This window comes from Osmerus eperlanus, chromosome 21 (assembly GCF_963692335.1).
Source record: "Osmerus eperlanus chromosome 21, fOsmEpe2.1, whole genome shotgun sequence".
Lineage (NCBI taxonomy): Eukaryota > Metazoa > Chordata > Actinopteri > Osmeriformes > Osmeridae > Osmerus > Osmerus eperlanus.
The window spans coordinates 4,048,815-4,067,317 of NC_085038.1; the positions used below are offsets into that span (position 1 = coordinate 4,048,815).

The 18,503-nt window shown below is 46.2% G+C and overlaps 3 protein-coding genes across 4 annotated transcripts; 2 read left to right on the forward strand and 1 right to left on the reverse strand.

Moving 5' to 3' along the window:
- Positions 1-99: 99 nt before the first annotated feature.
- fndc4b (fibronectin type III domain containing 4b) lies at positions 100-5,738 on the reverse strand. Its single transcript, XM_062447498.1, has 7 exons — positions 4,693-5,738; positions 2,300-2,415; positions 2,025-2,126; positions 1,556-1,658; positions 1,249-1,338; positions 1,002-1,177; positions 100-818 (listed from the first exon to the last, which is right to left on the reverse strand). Exons 1-7 carry the CDS (start codon positions 4,775-4,777, stop codon positions 777-779), a joined length of 714 nt encoding a protein of 237 aa, XP_062303482.1. The 5' UTR covers positions 4,778-5,738; the 3' UTR covers positions 100-776.
- A 649-nt stretch (positions 5,739-6,387) lies between these two features.
- On the forward strand, positions 6,388-12,638 carry gckr (glucokinase (hexokinase 4) regulator). Its single transcript, XM_062447571.1, has 19 exons — positions 6,388-6,405; positions 6,610-6,759; positions 6,861-6,929; positions 7,031-7,099; positions 7,212-7,285; positions 8,146-8,212; positions 8,347-8,400; positions 8,634-8,728; positions 8,831-8,945; positions 9,134-9,252; positions 9,545-9,643; positions 9,728-9,825; positions 10,033-10,109; positions 10,267-10,363; positions 10,478-10,575; positions 10,800-10,877; positions 11,254-11,397; positions 11,474-11,608; positions 12,420-12,638. The coding sequence occupies exons 1-19, from the start codon at positions 6,388-6,390 to the stop codon at positions 12,552-12,554; spliced, it is 1,791 nt and encodes a 596-aa protein (XP_062303555.1). The 3' UTR covers positions 12,555-12,638.
- Positions 12,639-12,936: 298 nt separating this feature from the next.
- si:ch73-340m8.2 (tyrosine-protein kinase SRK3) lies at positions 12,937-17,604 on the forward strand. Of its 2 annotated transcripts, none has more exons than XM_062447194.1 (9): positions 12,937-13,556; positions 13,871-13,992; positions 14,233-14,396; positions 14,646-14,805; positions 15,026-15,178; positions 15,347-15,402; positions 15,816-15,969; positions 16,031-16,162; positions 16,256-17,604. In XM_062447194.1, the coding sequence occupies exons 1-9, from the start codon at positions 13,261-13,263 to the stop codon at positions 16,477-16,479; spliced, it is 1,461 nt and encodes a 486-aa protein (XP_062303178.1). In that variant the 5' UTR covers positions 12,937-13,260; the 3' UTR covers positions 16,480-17,604. The 2 variants fall into 2 exon arrangements, with proteins under 2 accessions (XP_062303178.1, XP_062303179.1); XM_062447195.1 differs by having other exon boundaries at positions 16,286-17,604.
- Positions 17,605-18,503: the final 899 nt, after the last annotated feature.

Here is an 18,503-nt window from a genome sequence, read left to right on the forward strand (position 1 = left end):
ACCCTTTCAGACCGTAACAAGCGCTATCAAACTTCTCCTTTGATAACATTTGTTCTTCACGAGTGAATTATGAAAAAAATCACGAACACACAAGCAGAGAAGAGCTTTTAGCCGTGTATTTCACACTTTGCAAATTTCTAAAAACTATAGCTATTTTAGATTAACTATTCAAAATATTTAGATTTCTGACCAGCTAACAATCTGAGTTAGTCATGAATTAATGGTGTGTAAAACAACATGAGTGAAATTGAATTGACATTATTACAAGATACTGTATCATGCTCGCTGGTTTGCAAGCTACAAAGGAGCTGCTGTTGATGATGACACACACATACAATCATTCACTGACTTATTGCCTCCCACAATATTTCAAACATTCATTCACATACAGTTCCACGTGACTTTGATGTTGTATTCTTCTATAACAATATGTTCAATTGATTTTATACATGTAGGTATTATTACTAAGGAAAAACAGCAAGAAAAGCACAGAGAGAATCCTGGTTAATTTTCCTGTTGTCCTGACATGAACGCCTGCTGTTGGACCTCCTAGTCTTTAGGGGCAGTAGAGAGTCTCATTAAGTCTCACATCATACACAGTGTCTCAGCTTAGTAAACGTCTGCAACCAAAGTCCAGACAAACAGATCTCCTAGTCTCTCATTAGTCACTTTCTCCAGGTGAGGGTGTGGTTTGTGGTTGCCGTGTCTACACGCCTGGTAGCTCCACCCACCCACTCTGTATGGTTGTTAGGATGACGCAACACCTGCAGTCTCCATCACACTCTGACGATGCTGATGGAACAGGAGGTTCTGTGGAACTGAAAGAAAAACAAGAAGGGAAGAGGGTCAGATGGCATGTGGACTGGTATGTAGTCTGGCTAGGAAAACGGTGTGTGTGTTTGTACATTCATTTGTGTCTGTCTGTGTTCCTGTCTGCATGTGTGAATGTGCATGAGTGTGTGTGTATGCACATGCGTGTGCTGATTTGGGGATTTTGGCACCTTGCCACTCTGTACCCCTCCATTGTGGTAAAGTGGCGTGCTCTGAGAAGAGGCCACCCCCTCGTTGTAGTAGGATGGCGCGGTCTGGGCGGAGGGTCGTTTGGGTTTGTCCTTACTGCTGCTCGAGTCGTTGTCTTTGATGATGTCATACTGCCGGCAGAACAGCACTATCACCGCTGGAAAATAGAACGAAATTAGACCGGAAGTTGGACTGCACACACACACACAGATATACACACACATATACCTGCCCACAACAGCAAGACAGTGGTAATGATGAGAAGCTCTCCAGTCTGTAGGTGATGGGTCAGGTCCAGACCTTCCATGGTGGGGTCATCTGGGGGTCAGAAGAGGCAGGACTGAGTGTGTGTTTAGATCATTACAAATTGATTGATCCCTGAAGGAAAATTATAATGTTACAGCAGCAGGGACAATTAACAAAAAGAGAGATTGTCTCCTGAATGATTACGTACAATTACAATACACCCTAACCTTAAATTGAACCATATTTCAGTAGTTTGTGTGTGTGTATGTGTGTGTGTGTGTGTGCGTACCATGGTCCAGGACTCCGGACGGATAGTGATCCGTCTTCTCCAGGGTTCTGAAGTGGACAGTTTTGCTGGGCTGGCTGTCTCCCTGCAAACCAACTGACTGGAGCTGTAGGATAAGGTCACAGGTCACAACATGACCCTACCCTTCTACAGGGCACAACATGACCCTGAACCACACACAGCACACCTTTCCCCTTTGAACCCGTACCCAGGAGACGTGCCCTGACCTATGTCAGCTCTTGTGCACCGTTCTCTAGCAGTGTGTTAGTGTAACAGATGTGGTCTTGCAAGCTCCGTCAGAGGTATCGGGCAATCGTCCCGCACTGGGTTTGAACTTACCACCTCTGGCTTCCCAAGCGCCACCACTACCAACTACGCTAACGAAAAGCTAGCAATTTCGTTGACGCAGGTGGCCTGTTACATACCTGAGGAGTGAGTTTCACCGATACACATCGGCTACATTAGCACTCACCTGGACACTGTAGTGTATGTCTTCATCCAGATCCCACAACACGCACGATCGACTGGACGTGTTCACCTCTCGGATGGTGCGCTGCATCAGCCCATCCTGCCTCTGCACACACACACACACACACACACACACAGACACGTGTCTCGAAACGTCCACTTCAACACACATCTGACGGTTAATTTCATTCAGTGTACGTACATCAACCACGCACACTCAGATGTCACCTGAAATCATGCCTGCACACACCAGTCCTCAATCACTGCACACACACACACCTGCTGGCAAATGGCATAGCCAATCACGTCGTCTCCCTGTGGCACACTCCAGGTGATGGTGGCAGAGTTGGCTCTCAGTTGGCTCACAGACACGTTGACTGGCGCTGCCGGCACCGCTGGAATCACACGCATTCATTACATGAAGTCAATGTAGAAGACTTTACACTCACTGCAAATCTTCACATCATATCCTCACGAGACCCAGAAAAAAATGCTTAAAAAACGTTTTCATTGTACATAATATAATATAATTATGTATATTATATAATATAAATAGTATATGTATGTACATAGTATTAAGTAAGTTAAGTAAGATAAGTCAATGTTAATATGAAGCTGTAATTGTATTATTGAAGTGCTCACTACATACATTTACAACAGATATGTTTTTGACACGGTGAAACAAGTCTCAGAGGATACAGAGACTTCCTTTGGTTCAGAATTGCTACGGCTCCTCTCTTTCCTGTTCTCTGGGTTGACATTCACACACTCTGAAGGTGAGAGGTACACATACACACATACTGTATGTACACACACACACACACACACACACAGAGAGAGACTAATTTGCATTCTCTCCAAGCTCAAGATGTGGAGAAAAAGATCAAGTGTATTGTACAATAATGAAGCAGACTGATTGGATGTCTTTGTGGTTTATCTTTGCATCAGAGGGGGACCCCAACACACACACACAAACCTACCTGCACCTTTTAACACACACACATGCACCCACACAGACATACACACTCAACCCTTGTACATCTCCCCACACATATTCAAAAACACTCACCCACTTTGTTGCACACACAGACATACACGCACACACAGAACCAAACACTGATTACAGGGGTAATAAGAGATAGTTTGCGTCTGGCTGTACCTAAGAAGAAGATGTGTTCAAATAATCAATAACACTATCTGTCACTAATCAATCAATCTGACCCTCTTTTCCCATTTGTGTGGGCGTGTGTATGAGACAGCAAGGGATAAAGATAGAAACACTGATAGATCGAGATGAAGTGGGAGAGAGAAATACAGAGACAGTGATTGAGAGCGAGGGAGTAAGAGAGAGAGAGAAAGAGAGATAGATAGATTGAGGAGGAGGGGCTGTTTAAATGTTGGTGTGTAATGTATGCCAAGACATGCTCCAAATTCTGTGTCTCTGTCAATGTCAGTATCAGCATAATGTAATGGGCAGCAATATCACACAGAGCACAACCCTCTCATCCAAATGGACTGGCCTTACGGTAATAGACTTCTGCCCAGCAATACATTTAGATTACATAAACTGATTGCAAAAACAAGATAGAGAGGGAGGAGTGAGAGGGGGTTAGAGTGAAAGAGAGGAGTGGGAAAAAGAGAGAGCAGGGGAGATAGTGAGAGAGAGAGGGGCGAGGAGAGAGAGAGAGAGAGAGAGAGAGAGAGAGAGGGGCGAGGGAGAATGAGAGAGAGAGAGAGAGAGAGAGAGAGAGAGAGAGAGAGAGAGAGAGAGAGAGAGAGAGAGAGAGAGAGAGAGAGCGAGAGAGAGAGAGGGGGGGGCATGAAAAAGAAGGGAAGACAGAGAGAGATCAAGGAATGAGTGAAAAGATTAAATGAAACGAGAGAAGGGTAGAAAGAGAGAGAAACTAAGTTCAGAATCACTTTTGAATCCTGGTGCTGACTGAAAAATAGACTGATACCCTGGCACAGAGCACACACACACACACGCACAGCTCTGTACAATGCTGCAGAGACAAATATTGGCTCCATTCATAAAAACACTTCATAACACTGATGTAACGAGATGAATCAAGTAAAGTAAACAACAACAATAACACTAACAAGCTGCTGTTTTTTCAATGGTGCTTGTCATACTGATGCCTCAGCCTGTCAGGGTAATGTATGGCCAGCTCAGGCTGGCTGAGGTCAGAATCAGCTAAATCATAGCCATGGTAACAGACAGAGACAGAGTCATCTTGTTAATGCTCTCCACCACTCTCTTTGAATAAGTGTGTTTGTGTGTGTGCTTGTATAGCACACTGATTTAATTTGTGAGTACTGCTTATGCACAAATATACACACACATTTTGTACATATTGAAATACCTTCCAGGAACAGGAGGCATGTTTTTTTTTTTAGGTTCAGCATATTCTTATAGGTGGATCATTAAAATCTCACATGCATGTAGTACTTTAGACAAACAGAAAAAGAGGGGGAGTGAGAGAGACAGCAAGAAAGATAGATGAGAGATATACTGTTTATAAAAAGACAGAGACAAAGACCAAAATACAATGATATGGAGAAATGTAGATAATTGGATTTGTTTGACTATTTGGATGTAAGAAAATTAGATATAGGAAGATGTGGAGAGATGGAAGCAGAGAGAAAGGAGAGAGAGATAAAGAGAGACTTACTTGCCACCACCATCTGTGGTCCATGCCAGCCGGAGAGGGATAGGAAGACAAGAGCGAAATTCAGAGGTGTTGCGACAGATGACATGTCTCTTGATCCTTCTCTGATTTCCACACGGATGAAACGACCCCCTATCGCTTACCCTATTTATCTCCCTCTGACCCTCTCTCTTTCTTCTTCTTTCTTTATCTCTTCCACTCTCTTTTTATCTTTCGCTCTCTTTCGATCTTTCTCTACCTCTTTCTCGCTAGGGCAAAAGTGCCTGGCTGTCTTCACCGTCTTCACTGCATAAGACGTCTTCATCAATTTTTTACAAAAAGAACAGATGGTGCGTCTCTTGTTCTGCTTTGGGCTAAACTCCTTAGCAGTTGTTCACTGATGTTTCTTAGGGGGTCAACATTAACATGCCACGGAGGTGCTGGTGTGGGATGAACATAACACCGCAAGCAATGCGAGCTAAACAAATAAATAAAAATAGTAGCCTAAAGAATTCTAACGGTGCGGATTGCGGTTCAGCTTTTATCCCACCTTCCCAGATGTCGCTCTCAATGAACATTCATGAGGCCCCTGTGAAGCTAACAGGTGCTATTCCTACATTCAAACAATCCATGCATCGAATCCCGTTTAGGGAAGAAGAGATTTCGAAGCTACTTCAGTCTTAAGTGTTTGATCATCAATAGGCTCAACAAAAAAAAAAGACGTTAGAGGGAGCTGTGGTTGCGAGCTTTTCAGCACCGCAGACAACGCTGGAGCGGCAGTCCGGCTTGGACGGTCATCAATTCGAATCACCAAATTGAATTATGTCCTTTTTACATGGTCCGACTTGGAGCCCGAGCCATCCAAGGACACACCAGATCCGCAGGCGCGTCAGGATCTTTCTCGTCTGCGCGCGCTTTTGTTGTGTCAGTCTGCTCCCGCCGCACCTTACGGAGTAGTGCCGTAGGCACAGCGGTGTCCTTCATAAGCGCCCTGTTATCACGTACCCCATCTGGCACATATACTGACACATTTTCTTACACTAGGGCGAGCGCGCAGACCCACAGGTGGGCGGTACCTCGAGAAGCCTGCATTCGCTCAGAACATGTTCGTCCGCGCAAGCGTGAAAAAGTAAAGGAACGGAAATAGCCATAGTCATATCGCCTGATGTGTTGATGTGTTTTGTGTGTGTGTGTGTGTGTGTGTCTTTGAATGAGTGTATTTGTGCGCGTGCATGCTTTCAGTCATTTGAGTTGTGCGTGTGTTGTTATATAGCCTAGATAAACTGCTGACTCTGGTCTCAAAGGTCATTTAGTGGAATACAGCACTTAGCAGTAAAAGATAAAGAACACGTTTAAATCAGTTTTCTGTTTAATCTGTTTAAATGGATTTAGGTCGAAGTAGCTCTTAGACAGTATTGATACAGAAAGAGAGAGCGAGAGAGAGGAAAAAGAAGGGGAGAGAGGGAGAAAGTTGAGACAGTATTTCCTGTTTGGAAGATCCACCATCTCGGGACTGAAGACTTCATTTCCTTCAAGCGAGAACTCCCACCAGCAAGAGACACACACACACACATCATTTGCATTTGCATTTAGTCATTTACATCATCAATACTAACACATGCAAAAACACATGCACATCAACACACACACACACATACAGAAATACACACACACATACACTAATACACACACGCATACACCCACAAACATACTTTCAAGATGTCAGATATGTGGGAGGTGAGTTCCAGGAGTATCTTCTACAGGTGTCCTTCTACCTTGTGTGTGATGGTATCTGAGGTGATGTGCAGAAACAGAGCAGCTGCTCCTCAGTATCACCATGGGAGATGAAAAAATTAAGATTGTGACCTGTACTTGACACATCAGTGTAAGGAACTGTACAACATCACCATCCTCATCAATTCCACAATCCTTTGTTGTCAGTTGTCAGATTACGAGCCTCGGCTTCCTGTTTCGGAGAAGTCCAACCCCCTGACGTGTGACATCGACAGAGCGACGCCCAATCAGATCGTCAAGCTGCTGGAAGCGTGCGATGCCCAGATGTTTCAGGAGGAGACGGGATCAGTGTACCAGGTCAGGTCAGGGGTCATGGGTCGGATATGGTTCAGATGTCTACACCTGATCTTCAACAAGGCTTGTGTGTGTGTCTGCGTGTGTGTGTGTCTGCTTTGCAGAGGTTCTTCAGTAATAGTATCATCCAGACAATGTTGGAGGTATCCAAACAGGTGGAGATCATTCTGAAGGTAAAAGAGATTTCCTCACACACATACACACACAAACACACACATACATACATACACACACACACACACACACACAAGTTAATATCTCTAACTATTGTCAGGACCCAGAGGACAGTATTGTAGTTCTAAGTGGCTGTGGGACCTCAGGTCGACTAGCCTACCTTCTGGCGGTGAGTAAACAACATCAATAATATTTGTTCAAATGCATGCAATACATATTAGTAATGGAGGGCAGTTGCTGACTGTCTCCATAGTGAGGTGTGTTGTTGTTGTTGTTGTCAGACTTGTTTTAACAGAGCCCTGAGAGAGCAGAATCAGGAGCCTCAGTACTGCTACATCATAGCTGGAGGAGACAGGTGAGTCCTCAGAACTGCTGAATCACAGCTGGAGGAGACAGGTGAGTCCTCAGAACTGCTGCATCACAGCTGGAGGAGACAGGTGAGTCCTCAGAACTGCTGCATCACAGCTGGAGGAGACAGGTGAGTCCTCAGAACTGCTGCATCATAGCTGGAGGAGACAGGTGAGTCCTCAGAACTGCTGCATCACAGCTGGAGGAGACAGGTGAGTCCTCAGAACTGCTGCATCACAGCTGGAGGAGACAGGTGAGTCCTCAGAACTGCTGCATCATAGCTGGAGGAGACAGGTGAGTCCTCAGAACTGCTGCATCATAGCTGGAGGAGACAGGTGAGTCCTCAGAACTGCTGCATCACAGCTGGAGGAGACAGGTGAGTCCTCAGAACTGCTGCATCACAGCTGGAGGAGACAGGTGAGTCCTCAGAACTGCTGCATCATAGCTGGAGGAGACAGGTGAGTCCTCAGAACTGCTGCATCACAGCTGGAGGAGACAGGTGAGTCCTCAGAACTGCTGCATCACAGCTGGAGGAGACAGGTGAGTCCTCAGAACTGCTGCATCATAGCTGGAGGAGACAGGTGAGTCCTCAGAACTGCTGCATCATAGCTGGAGGAGATCCCAGTGGTCGGATTGTGTGTTGTCTCAGTTCTGTGCTGAATTGTGCCCAGTGTTCATCATACATCCCTCTGTAAACAATCCCTCTCTCTCTCTCTCTCTCTCTCTCTCTCTCTCTCTCTCTCTCTCTCTCTCTCTCTCTCTCTCTCTCTCTCTCTCTCTCTCTCTCCCCCCCCCCCCCCCCCCCCCCTCTCTCTCTCTCTCTCTCTCTCTCTCTCTCTCTCTCTCTCTCTCTCTCTCTCTCGACAGAGCTCTTCTCACCTCTCAGGAGGCCCCAGAGGACAACCCTGAAGTGGGCATGCTCAGTCTGATGAAGGTCTGGCATTACAAAAAGGGGGTGGGGTCAGCTAAAAAAGGGGTCAAGCTGGAAGTGTCAATGCATTACACTCTGCAGAAGTGTGTGTGGGTCAGTGTATATGTTATAACACCTTTTTTTCTGCACATCTTCAGCTCTGTGAGGGGAAGAGGCATGTCTTGTTCATCGGCATTTCCTGTGGCCTCTCTGTAGGTTATCCCGCCTTCTCTTTTGCCCGCCATCCAATCAGAAGCCCTCTCTCCCTAACAACCAATCGCATGAGGCAGAGATCTTTATCCTTTCAACAGAGGCCCCTAAACTATACATAAGCTACTCATTGTGTTAGCGATAGAACACGTAGGCTTGCTCCATCAGTATAATGTTGACAAATGTTTATCCACTGAGCAGCACCAGTCTGTCTCTGAGTGTCTTGGTTTGGCAGGCTCCTTTCGTGGTGGGCCAGCTGGACTTCTGCCTGCAGCAGCCTGACGTCTACATTCCGGTTCTGGTCGGTTTCAACCCAGTCTGCCAAGCCAGGTCCATACTGACTGCTTACAGAACGTGCAGAAGCTAACAATTACTATTTTCAATCAGTTTGTGTTCCCCTGTGCCTGAGTTTGTATTTGTGTGTGTGTGGAGGAATGAGCCTATGCCAGGGAGCTCTTTCACCTTCAAGGGTGTGGAGGGTGTGGCTCAGAGGATGCAGGAAGTCCAGGGAGGTCAAAGGGCATTCATCCTAAATCCTGCCGTCGGGGTAAGACAACAACCTGAGAACAACAAGCTGTATGGAAATATGTTTTTTTTACGTGTACGAGTGTAAGTGTGTTTGTGCATGTGTGCGTGTTTGTGTTTTTATCATTCATGTATGTGTTCGTATTTGTGCGTGTTGTTCTCATTTGTGAGTGTGTGTGTGTTGTTATTGTGTGTGTGTGTGTGTGTCAGCCCGAGGCCATCAGTGGCTCCTCCAGGATGAAAGGAGGCAGTGCCACCAAGATCCTGCTGGAGACCATCCTCTTTGCTGCACACAGAGCTGTGTACTCACACACACCCATCACACACAGGTGTGTACTCTCACACACACCCATCACACGCAGGTGTGTACTCACACACACATTCATCACACGCAGGTGTGTACTCACACACACATTCATCACATGCAGGTGTGTACTCACACACACATTCATCACACACAGGTGTGTACTCACACACACACACACACCCATCACACACAGGTGAGCTCTCAGAGATACACTGCTCAGCAAACCATTTCATGTTGTTGCCCTTAGAATGGGTACGCAATGTGAGTATATGTGTGTATATATGTATACACACACATATGTGTGTGTTGGACAGTGGTGTGACAGAGCATCTGAGAAGGTACCAGAAGAGTGTGGAGTTGACGTACAGCCACAGTGAGGACATCGCTTCACTACTGCAGAGTGCAGGGCTCAGGTAGGCATCTTACCTGCTGCTAATCTGAGTTGCTGCTGGGTTTTTTACTGGTCTTGTTACTGAGCGTGAGAGTGTGTGTTCCAGTCTGCAGTGTGCTGGGCGTGTGTGTTACCTGGGCTGGGGATCCCTGGCTATGATGGGGCTCATCGACGCCAGTGAGTGTATCCCCACGTTTGGAGCAGGTGAGAATCCACAATACACACACACACCCACAAACAAGCTCAGGCAGCAACACAGGTATTTTGGCCTCCGTAAAACCCTTTGCGTTGATGACATTGTATTTTACAGTAATCAGTATCACCAGATCGTTTAGTGTGTAGTTCCTGTAATAAAGCATGTGCCTGTGGTATGTGTGGCATGTGACCGTGGGGTATGTGTTTGTGTGTCAGACTATGATGACGTCAGAGGCTTCCTCAGTGGAGGGTACGAAGACATGGGGAACACCGAGGGACCCCTGTCCTCGCTGGTACAGATCAACACAGACCTTGACAACTGTGGAGCTGTGTGTGTCTTTGCGTCTGATTTCAATGTTTGTGTGTGCATGAGTGTTTTATCGCTATGTGTGTGTATGTGTGTGTGTTATTTCCGTGTGTGTGTGTTTGTCTGTGTGTGTTCCGGTGAAGGGTCCTCAGTTCTGCATCTCCCACAAGGACTTTGTCCGTCTGGTTCTTCCCACACTGACTGATCAGGACACGGTGGTGCTGCTCTGCTCACACAGTGGTGAGACACAACCTCATCCCCGCCTTCATCCACACCCTCCCCAGCATCATCCACATGCTCCTTAACCCGAGCTTATACCGCTTCTGAGTGACTGAGTCTGTTGTTGTTTCACAGATGATGCTGTTGGCGTGGAAACCATGGCAGGCAGAGTGAGAGGCAGGACATCAAGTCTGCACGTTCTCTACCATGGACAGGAGAATGGCACTGTGCCTGTAAGTCTGCGTGTGTGTGTGTGTGTCTGTGTGTGTGTGAAGAGAGAGAAAGAACGAGACAGAGAGAGAGAGAAAGTATTAGAAAGTATTAGTAAAATAAGTATTAGAGCTACTATTCAATTATTAGAACTAATTATTTAGTTGTTTGTTTTACTAATGTTTTGTCAGGGTGCCCCCTAGTGGAGCCCAGTGAGAACAGTAAATGTTTGTACTTGACTTCTCAGGACAACCTCAGTAGCCTGTGTTCCTCCACACTTAACATCCGCTGGCCAGGGTCTTCCTGTGGCAGCAGCCTACACATGGTAGACCACACACACACACACACATACTGACCACGTGTCATGTTTCCACACATACTCGCCGTTCTGCAAGGCATTCTTTTTTACCTCCTACTCATTTTCACTTGCTCTCTGCTTTACTTATCTCTCTTTCTCTCTCTCTCTCTCTCTCTCTCTCTCTCTCTCTCTCTCTCTCTCTCTCTCTCTCTCTCTCTCTCTCTCTCTCTCTCTCTCTCTCTCTCTCTCTCTCTCTCTCTCTCTCTCTCTCTCTCTCTCTCTCTCTCTCTCTCTCTCTCTCTCTCTCTCTCTCTCTCTCTCTCTCTCTCTCTCTCTCTCTCTCTCTCTCTCTCTCTCTCTCTCTCTCTCTCTCTCTCTCTCTCTCTCTCTCTCTCTCTCTTAGCAGTGGGAGCTTTCCACAAAGCTTGTGCTAAATGCTGTCAGTACAGGAGCTCACATTCTGAGGGGAAAGGTCTACAGGAACCACATGATCGACCTGCAGGTGTCCAACAGCAAACTTTACCACAGAGCCATTCAGCTGCTGCAGGTATACACACACACACACACACACACGCACACACGCACACCACAAACAGGCGCTGAGGTGTGTCTCATTTCTATAGAAGCTGTCTGGTTGTCCAGAGTGCCAGTGTGAGACAGCTCTGCTGAAGGCTCTGTATGACACAGAAGATCTCCCCACCCACATTCTCTCTGCCTCACTCACCACACACACGCTCACAGCCAGCCGCAGGAGCAAGGTAACCTACCACTGGGCTGCTACCTACCCACCTACCTATCTACCTACCCACCTACCTATCTACCTACCCACCTACCTATCTACCTACCCACCTACCTATCTACCTACCCACCTACCTATCTACCTACCCACCTACCCACCTACCCATCTACCCACCTACCTATCTACCTACCAACCTACCTATCTACCTACCCACCTACCTATCTACCTACCCAACTACCTATCTACCTACCCACCTACCTACCCACCTACCTATCTACCTACCCACCTACCTATCTACCTACCCACCTACCTATCTACCTACCCACCTACCTACCCACCTACCCATCTACCTACTCACCTACCTATCTACCTACCCACCTACCTATCTACCTACCTATCTACCTACCCACCTACCTATCTACCTACCCACCTACCTATCTACCCACCTTCCCATCTACATCACTACCTGTCTACATCCATCCTTTTCTACCAGCTACCTTCCCATCTACCTATACTATTCATGTGCCTCCCTGCTTACCTGCCTACCAACCTATACCTCACTACCTACTTTCCTATCTCCTTATCTTCCTACCTACCTACCTACCTACCTACTTACCTACTTACCGGTACCTACCTACCTACCTACTTACCGGTACCTACCTACCTACCTACCTACTTACCGGTACATACCTACCTACCTACTTAACGGTACCTACCTACCTACCTACTTAACGGTACCTACCTACCTACCTACATACCAACCAACTTCCCTACCTACCTGCCTTCTACATACCAACCTACATACCCCCCATGCCCCCCTCACTCTGTAGGTAGTCCCTCTGGCCTTGGTCTGTCTTCTGACTGGTTGTTCCCTGACGGAAGCCAAGTCCCACCTGGATTCCCGGCCAGTGTTGCGTGAGGCTGTGGAGGTGTGCCAGGCATCCTCACCTTTCGGCAAGCCATGACGTCAGGAACAAGGAAGTGAAGATCGAACTGGCTTCTTGTTTACCCTTGTTGAACCCAAAATAAAGAAACGAAAACAAAATAAAAACAATGACTATGAAAGAAAACATAATAATTTTGGCACGTGTGTGTGTCTTTGTTTGTGTGTTGATGTGTGTGTGTTAGCTTATTTGTGGGTGTGCCTGTCAGTGTATGTGTTTGTATGTGTTTGTGTGTGTATGTGAGTGTAGGATGCAAGCCAAATTTTACTGGAAGACAATGAAAACAAGTTGGGCAACTGGCATCCCGGAGACAGGAGGTAGGGCCCTGTGCAGAAAGGGGAGGGGTTGATTCTAAGTTTAAAAGTTCTGATGATATTTTCTGACTCACACACAAAGCCATGCTCCAGAGCCTAGTAGTCACGGTGAGTTGGTTTCTGTACCAAGATATGGACCATTCTTAACAGCTGGACAGGACAGGACTACCATCCTTCAGCAGACCGCTAAGGAAGCATGTGTGGGAATTGACAAACAGACAGTCAGACTGGCAGGCAGGCAGAAACGCAGGCGGACAAACTGCTCAGAAAACATGTTTTGATTCTAACAGACAGACCAATTGACTGACGGAAAGACACAGACAGGCAGTCAGACAGGGATACAGACATGTGGGCAGACAGATAGACAGATAGACAGACAGGCAGGCAACAAAAGGAAACGCAGGCAGGCAGACATGGGTAACATGGGTAACTCCATCCGCTGCCCAGAGCTCTGCCCCAAACCGGACTCAACGCAAGTCTTCACCTCACTGCATGACTACCCCTGTCGCACCCTCGGAGACTTGACCCTGCGTAAGGGAGACAAGCTGGAGGTGATCGCTGAGACGACTCACTGGTTATACGTCCGTAGGACCAGGGAGGAGGGACACATGGAGAAGCAGAGTGGTGATGAGGCCAATATCCCTGACCCGGAGCAGGGATACGTCCCTCGGATTTTTGTCAGACCTCTACACAGTTTGGAAGCACAACCGTGAGTGTGTGTTTGGGTTTAATAGTCTATTAGTGTGTGTGTTTTTATGTTCAGGACAGTCTATTACTGTAGTGTGTGTGTATCTGTGCTCAGATAATTTATCTGTGCGTGTGTTTGTGTTCAGGAGAGTCTATTAGTGGGCGTGATTTGAGGACAAAAAGTTTGAAGGTTTTAGAAGTGATGCCACACGTTGCCATTGTCACAGTGGAGGTATTGCTGGAATGCTGCTACGTGTTCTGTTTTTATCAGTATGAGAACAACAATGTGTGTGTGTTTGTGTGTCCCTGTGTGTGTGTGTGTGTGTGTGTGTGTAGTTGGTATTTTGAAAGTATAACCACCCGCCTGGAGGCTAAGCGCTGTCTTCTAAGACCTGAGAACTCCGAGGGGGCCTTTCTTGTGTCAAAGAGGCGGGACAACCATAAATATTTCCTGTCAGGTGAAAGAAAAACACTCCAGCTACCAATCCAGTCACACTGAGACACCACAAAGTCCCTTCACAAGGAACAATTTTACTTTCTAGCTTTTTAAGGGTTCTTCTATTGTAGCTGAAGGAGAATGTTGTAAAATATGTTTTAAGAACACTTTTTAGGTTCCAGATAAAGTAAATTACAAATAATATACTAATACATGATAACATAACATTATATGAATCTATAATCTGTGTGTGCCTCTGCAGTGAAAAGTGGAACGGTGGCCAGACACTACAAAATCCAGGAAGGAGAGGATGGAATGTACTTCCTGGTTAAGAGGAAAAAGTTCCAGAATCTAATAGAACTGGTAAAATACTATTCTAGAGACCCTGATGGACTCTGCTGCCGACTAGAACAGCCCTGCATACAGGTTGGTGGACATTTAAACTCTGGACCATAGCCACAATCATAGTCTAACTCAAAGCCCATGTTACTGTTACTAAGCGTGGCTATCCTTCCTCCTTGGCTTATTTTGTCAAACTCGAGCTGGAGGAAAGGCTGGAAGTTCAGTGTGCTTTGTCTAAAATTGGACGTTATTTAATAATGTTTCCCATTGTAGGTTTAAATCATTGTTAGCTGACATTTAGATGGCCTTTTGTCTCACGCCCCTCTTTTGCAGTTGGACTGTCCCACGGTGGCCACTCTCTCCTATGAGGAGCAGTGGGAGGTGGAGCGTACCACTCTAATGTGGGTCGATCGCCTGGGCAGTGGGGAGTTTGGGGAGGTGTGGAGTGGACTCTGGAACACTACCACTCCTGTGGCTATAAAACAGTTTAAAGGTATGGTACCATGTGTATGTGTGTGGGTGAAAATGTGTGTATGTGTGTTTTATTCTGGGAAAAAACTGTGTTTTCCGCCTCTCCCCTATACTCTCTTCAAGCGTAATTTTTTTTCTCAAGCTTCCTCTCAGTCTCACACCTCCGCTCTGTATCTTCTTTCTTCCTACATGGGTCCCCTGTGTGTGTGTGTGTGTGTGTGTGTCTGTGTGTGTGTGTGTAGAGCTCAGTGAAGATATCCTGAGAGAGATTGAGATCATGAAGGGGCTTCATCACAAGCGGTTGCTAAGGCTGTACGGGGTCGTTACCACGGGAGAACCTGTTTGTATCATCACAGAGCTGATGATAAATGGAAGCCTGAGCAAGTTCCTCAAAGGTAAAACACCCCCCCCCCCCCCTCCCTCCCATACACACACAGGATTTTGTGGGATTCTGAGGAAAATATGTGTTTGTATTACTGGCATCACTGAAATGTAACATTACTCTGTCCAGTTTGTGAATGGTGAATGATAATGACCAGAAACTTGGCATCTGTTATATCCAGAGCACAGACAGATTGGAGACATCCCCTTCACCCTCATGCTGGACTTCGCTGTTCAGGTACAGAACATCTCCTCGCGCTCCCTCTCCAACACACAGCATTAGACCCTTCATGGCTCTTCCAGTGTCTTGTTTTGAGATGGAGGAGGAGTGGAAGCTCTTGAGGGAATCATAGATTGGGGTGACATTCAGTTCGCCTTGTGTAACTCAGTCAAACAGAATCTTAACACTGAAAAGAGGATTTATTGTTGTGTGTTGTGTTCAAGAGCACTCATCTAGGTCTTTACATCACTCTCCGTTTCAAGTTGCTCACGACACCTACGCTGTCTATCCCTCTCTCTCCCTTCTCTCACCCTCCTCCTTTTCCTTCTCCTATTCCACCTCTGCTCTCCTCTACGCCTCTTCTCCGCTCCCTTTTCTCCTCCTCCTATTCTCTCCATCCTCTTCGATCCTCCTCATCCTCTGGTGTCCAGGTGTCAGAGGGCATGGAATATCTGGAAACCAAAAAGATAGTTCACAGAGACTTGAGAGCAGATAACATTCTGCTGACCGAGATGCTAAGCTGCAAGATCGCTGATTTTGGTCTATCTCAGTTCACTTTCCCTGGGGACGAGAAGGTTTTCAAAGGTAAGCCTTGTGTGTGTGTGTGTGTTTTTGTGTTTGTGCTAATGTGGGTGTACTTCTGTAGATACAAAGGTTCCTCTTAAGTGGATGGCTCCTGAGATCTTCAGAGGGGAGCCTTACACCAGTAAGAGTGACGTCTGGTCCTTTGGGATTCTGTTGATGGAGATCATCACATATGGAGAGGAGCCCTATCTAGGTACACACACACACACACACACACACCACACACATACACACCAAACACAATAGATACACAGCTGACATACACAATCCTTGTTTTCTCATACAGTATTTATTCAGTGTGTGTGTATGCTGACAGAGTTGACTACGGCGATGGTGGTTAAGAGCCTTGTAGAAGGGTACAGGATGCCATGCCCCCCCTCCTGTCCCGTGGACTTCTATGACATCATGGATCTCTGCTGGAGGCCAGACCCCTGGCTGAGACCAGCCTTCCTGAGCGTCATCCACAGGCTGACAACCCTGGCCCCAGAATCCCTCACTGCACTGGAATAAAACCCTCCAGCTCCATAATGCACCGTGGCGGTAGAGACTTCCAGTGTTTAATATGAACCGTTGAATGGTTGCATGAAGTGAACGGAAGATGAGACTATGGTGGGGCTGCTTTGGGGGACTAAACCAAGATCCCCAGGGCATTTAATCCCACTGAGCAGAGGGTTTAGAGACCAGTCCTCATCACCATGGAGGCCAGCCTGCACGAGACACAACAAAGCCGATATCATCTAAAATCCACCACAGCTCTATAAAAAACAATGTGGTTTTCCATCATGGAATCGTACTGGCATACAACACAAAGCTGTGAATTAACTGTGAATGTTTTAAAATGGATTTGTTCAAATTCTACTTTATGATTGATTGTTTTGAACATGTTTTGAATTTCCTTTGAAATTATTAAGGGAACTGAATTGAATCAATTAGCAAATTATGTGAGACACTAATCTTAGAAGTTAATGCATCAATAGTTGTATGTGATTGCAACATCTCTGCGCAGTTAGGGGGCAGTGTATCTACACAAAAACAGCTGCCTGTTCTCTTTCAACACCGTTGAAGCCGTTTGAGTCATGTGAGTATTCCTGTTGGGTACTTCTTTTGAGGAAGAAATATTCTTTGCTTGGAAATCCTTCCTTGTCTGTCTCTCTTTCTGTGCTTTCGTCCACCCTCATGCACTCACCCTGACACTCCCTACCAAGATGCTAAATCTGATCCAGATCAGACTCACGTAATGTAACCTAAATCCCCAAAGAACACACACAACAATACACACTCTCTCTTTCACACACACATCAGACACAATCTCTCTCTCTTGTGCTCTCTCTCCCACACACACACACACACACAGGTGGGGGATTAGAGTGACGTACGACTGTCTCTTCTGGGGGACTGAGCCACTTTGAGTGCGCCAAAAAGGTTTTCCTTTCACAGCTCCAAACAAACATATTTACAGTATATAATACAGCAATGGCTGCCTACAATCCCCCTGTGTGGCCTCGTGGTAGTTCAGTTAGACTAACCTCCTGTATCATCTACTTTGTGGAAGTGATGAAATGCAGTGTCTTGCCTCTGTATTCAGTGGGTTTACATGTAATACATCGCACTGGCAATTAAATCAGGATTTCTTTTGAGGTGTGTGATACATTTTGTCATGTTTGAACAACATGACAACACAGTATTTACATGTATACACTTTATTTTGTTTATATGATCAAGTACATGACATCACAATCATCATCTCTGACTGTACACAGTGCACCCTTTGTATTGGTCCCCTAGGGACAATTGACAGCCAAACGCACCAATAGCAGCATTTAAACACAATGGTCAGAATCACCAGTTCTGAATGAATTACTCATCCCCAAAACAATGGACACTCGTCCACTGTCCTCCAAAATATTTTTTGCCAGATCTCAGATCTCAGTTTTACAAGGTTTTTCTCTCGGTTTATAAAGTGTAAATATAAAACTACAAAAAAATAGATAAGTGATATCTACTCCACTCAAATATTTTCTCTCCATTCCCTCGCTCTCTCCGTCTCTCTCTCTTGTCTCCATGGATACAGTAAGGCATTATCCCAGGAGTGGGGCTGACTCTGTGATTACTGTCGGACGCAGCTAAGCACCAGCATCACATGGGAAGTACCTGCGTCACATGGCCTTACGCAACCCTGCACGAGGTGCTGGTGATAGCACGGAGCTTTGATTATGGGGTGCGTTACCCAACCTTAAATCTGAAGTGTGCTTTAAAGCCACATAAACACTCCCTTCGACAAACACAACCCCAACCCTGACTGAGGAGGTCGGGGGAGGGTGCACGGTTTGGATGTCAAGCGTAGGGTCGTTGGATACAGTCCGACCACCAGAATCCTCCAATTAAAAAGGTCCCTGAGAATCCAACATTCCGCACAATATTACAGCTATAATGTTGATTAGTAGAAGATATACATGTTATGTTACATGTTTTACTTTGGAATACATGTATTTGCCCTAACGGCTAGTCTCATAGATGCACACGTCATGTGTGAG

Coding starts and splice junctions, on each gene's coding strand:
- si:ch73-340m8.2 (XM_062447194.1), top strand. CDS start 13,261: ATGGGTAACATGGGTAACTCCATCCGCTGCCCAGAGCTCTGCCCCAAA. Junction 15,403..15,815: donor TGCTGGACTTCGCTGTTCAG/GTACAGAACATC, acceptor TCTGGTGTCCAG/GTGTCAGAGGGCATGGAATA. Junction 16,163..16,255: donor TGGAGAGGAGCCCTATCTAG/GTACACACACAC, acceptor TTTCTCATACAG/TATTTATTCAGTGTGTGTGT.
- gckr (XM_062447571.1), top strand. Junction 6,930..7,030: donor AGGTGGAGATCATTCTGAAG/GTAAAAGAGATT, acceptor AACTATTGTCAG/GACCCAGAGGACAGTATTGT. Junction 10,878..11,253: donor GTGGCAGCAGCCTACACATG/GTAGACCACACA, acceptor TCTCTCTCTTAG/CAGTGGGAGCTTTCCACAAA.
- fndc4b (XM_062447498.1), bottom strand. CDS start 4,777: ATGTCATCTGTCGCAACACCTCTGAATTTCGCTCTTGTCTTCCTATCC. Junction 2,416..4,692: donor ACCACAGATGGTGGTGGCAA/GTAAGTCTCTCT, acceptor GTGTGATTCCAG/CGGTGCCGGCAGCGCCAGTC. Junction 2,127..2,299: donor GCTATGCCATTTGCCAGCAG/GTGTGTGTGTGT, acceptor GTGTGTGTGCAG/AGGCAGGATGGGCTGATGCA.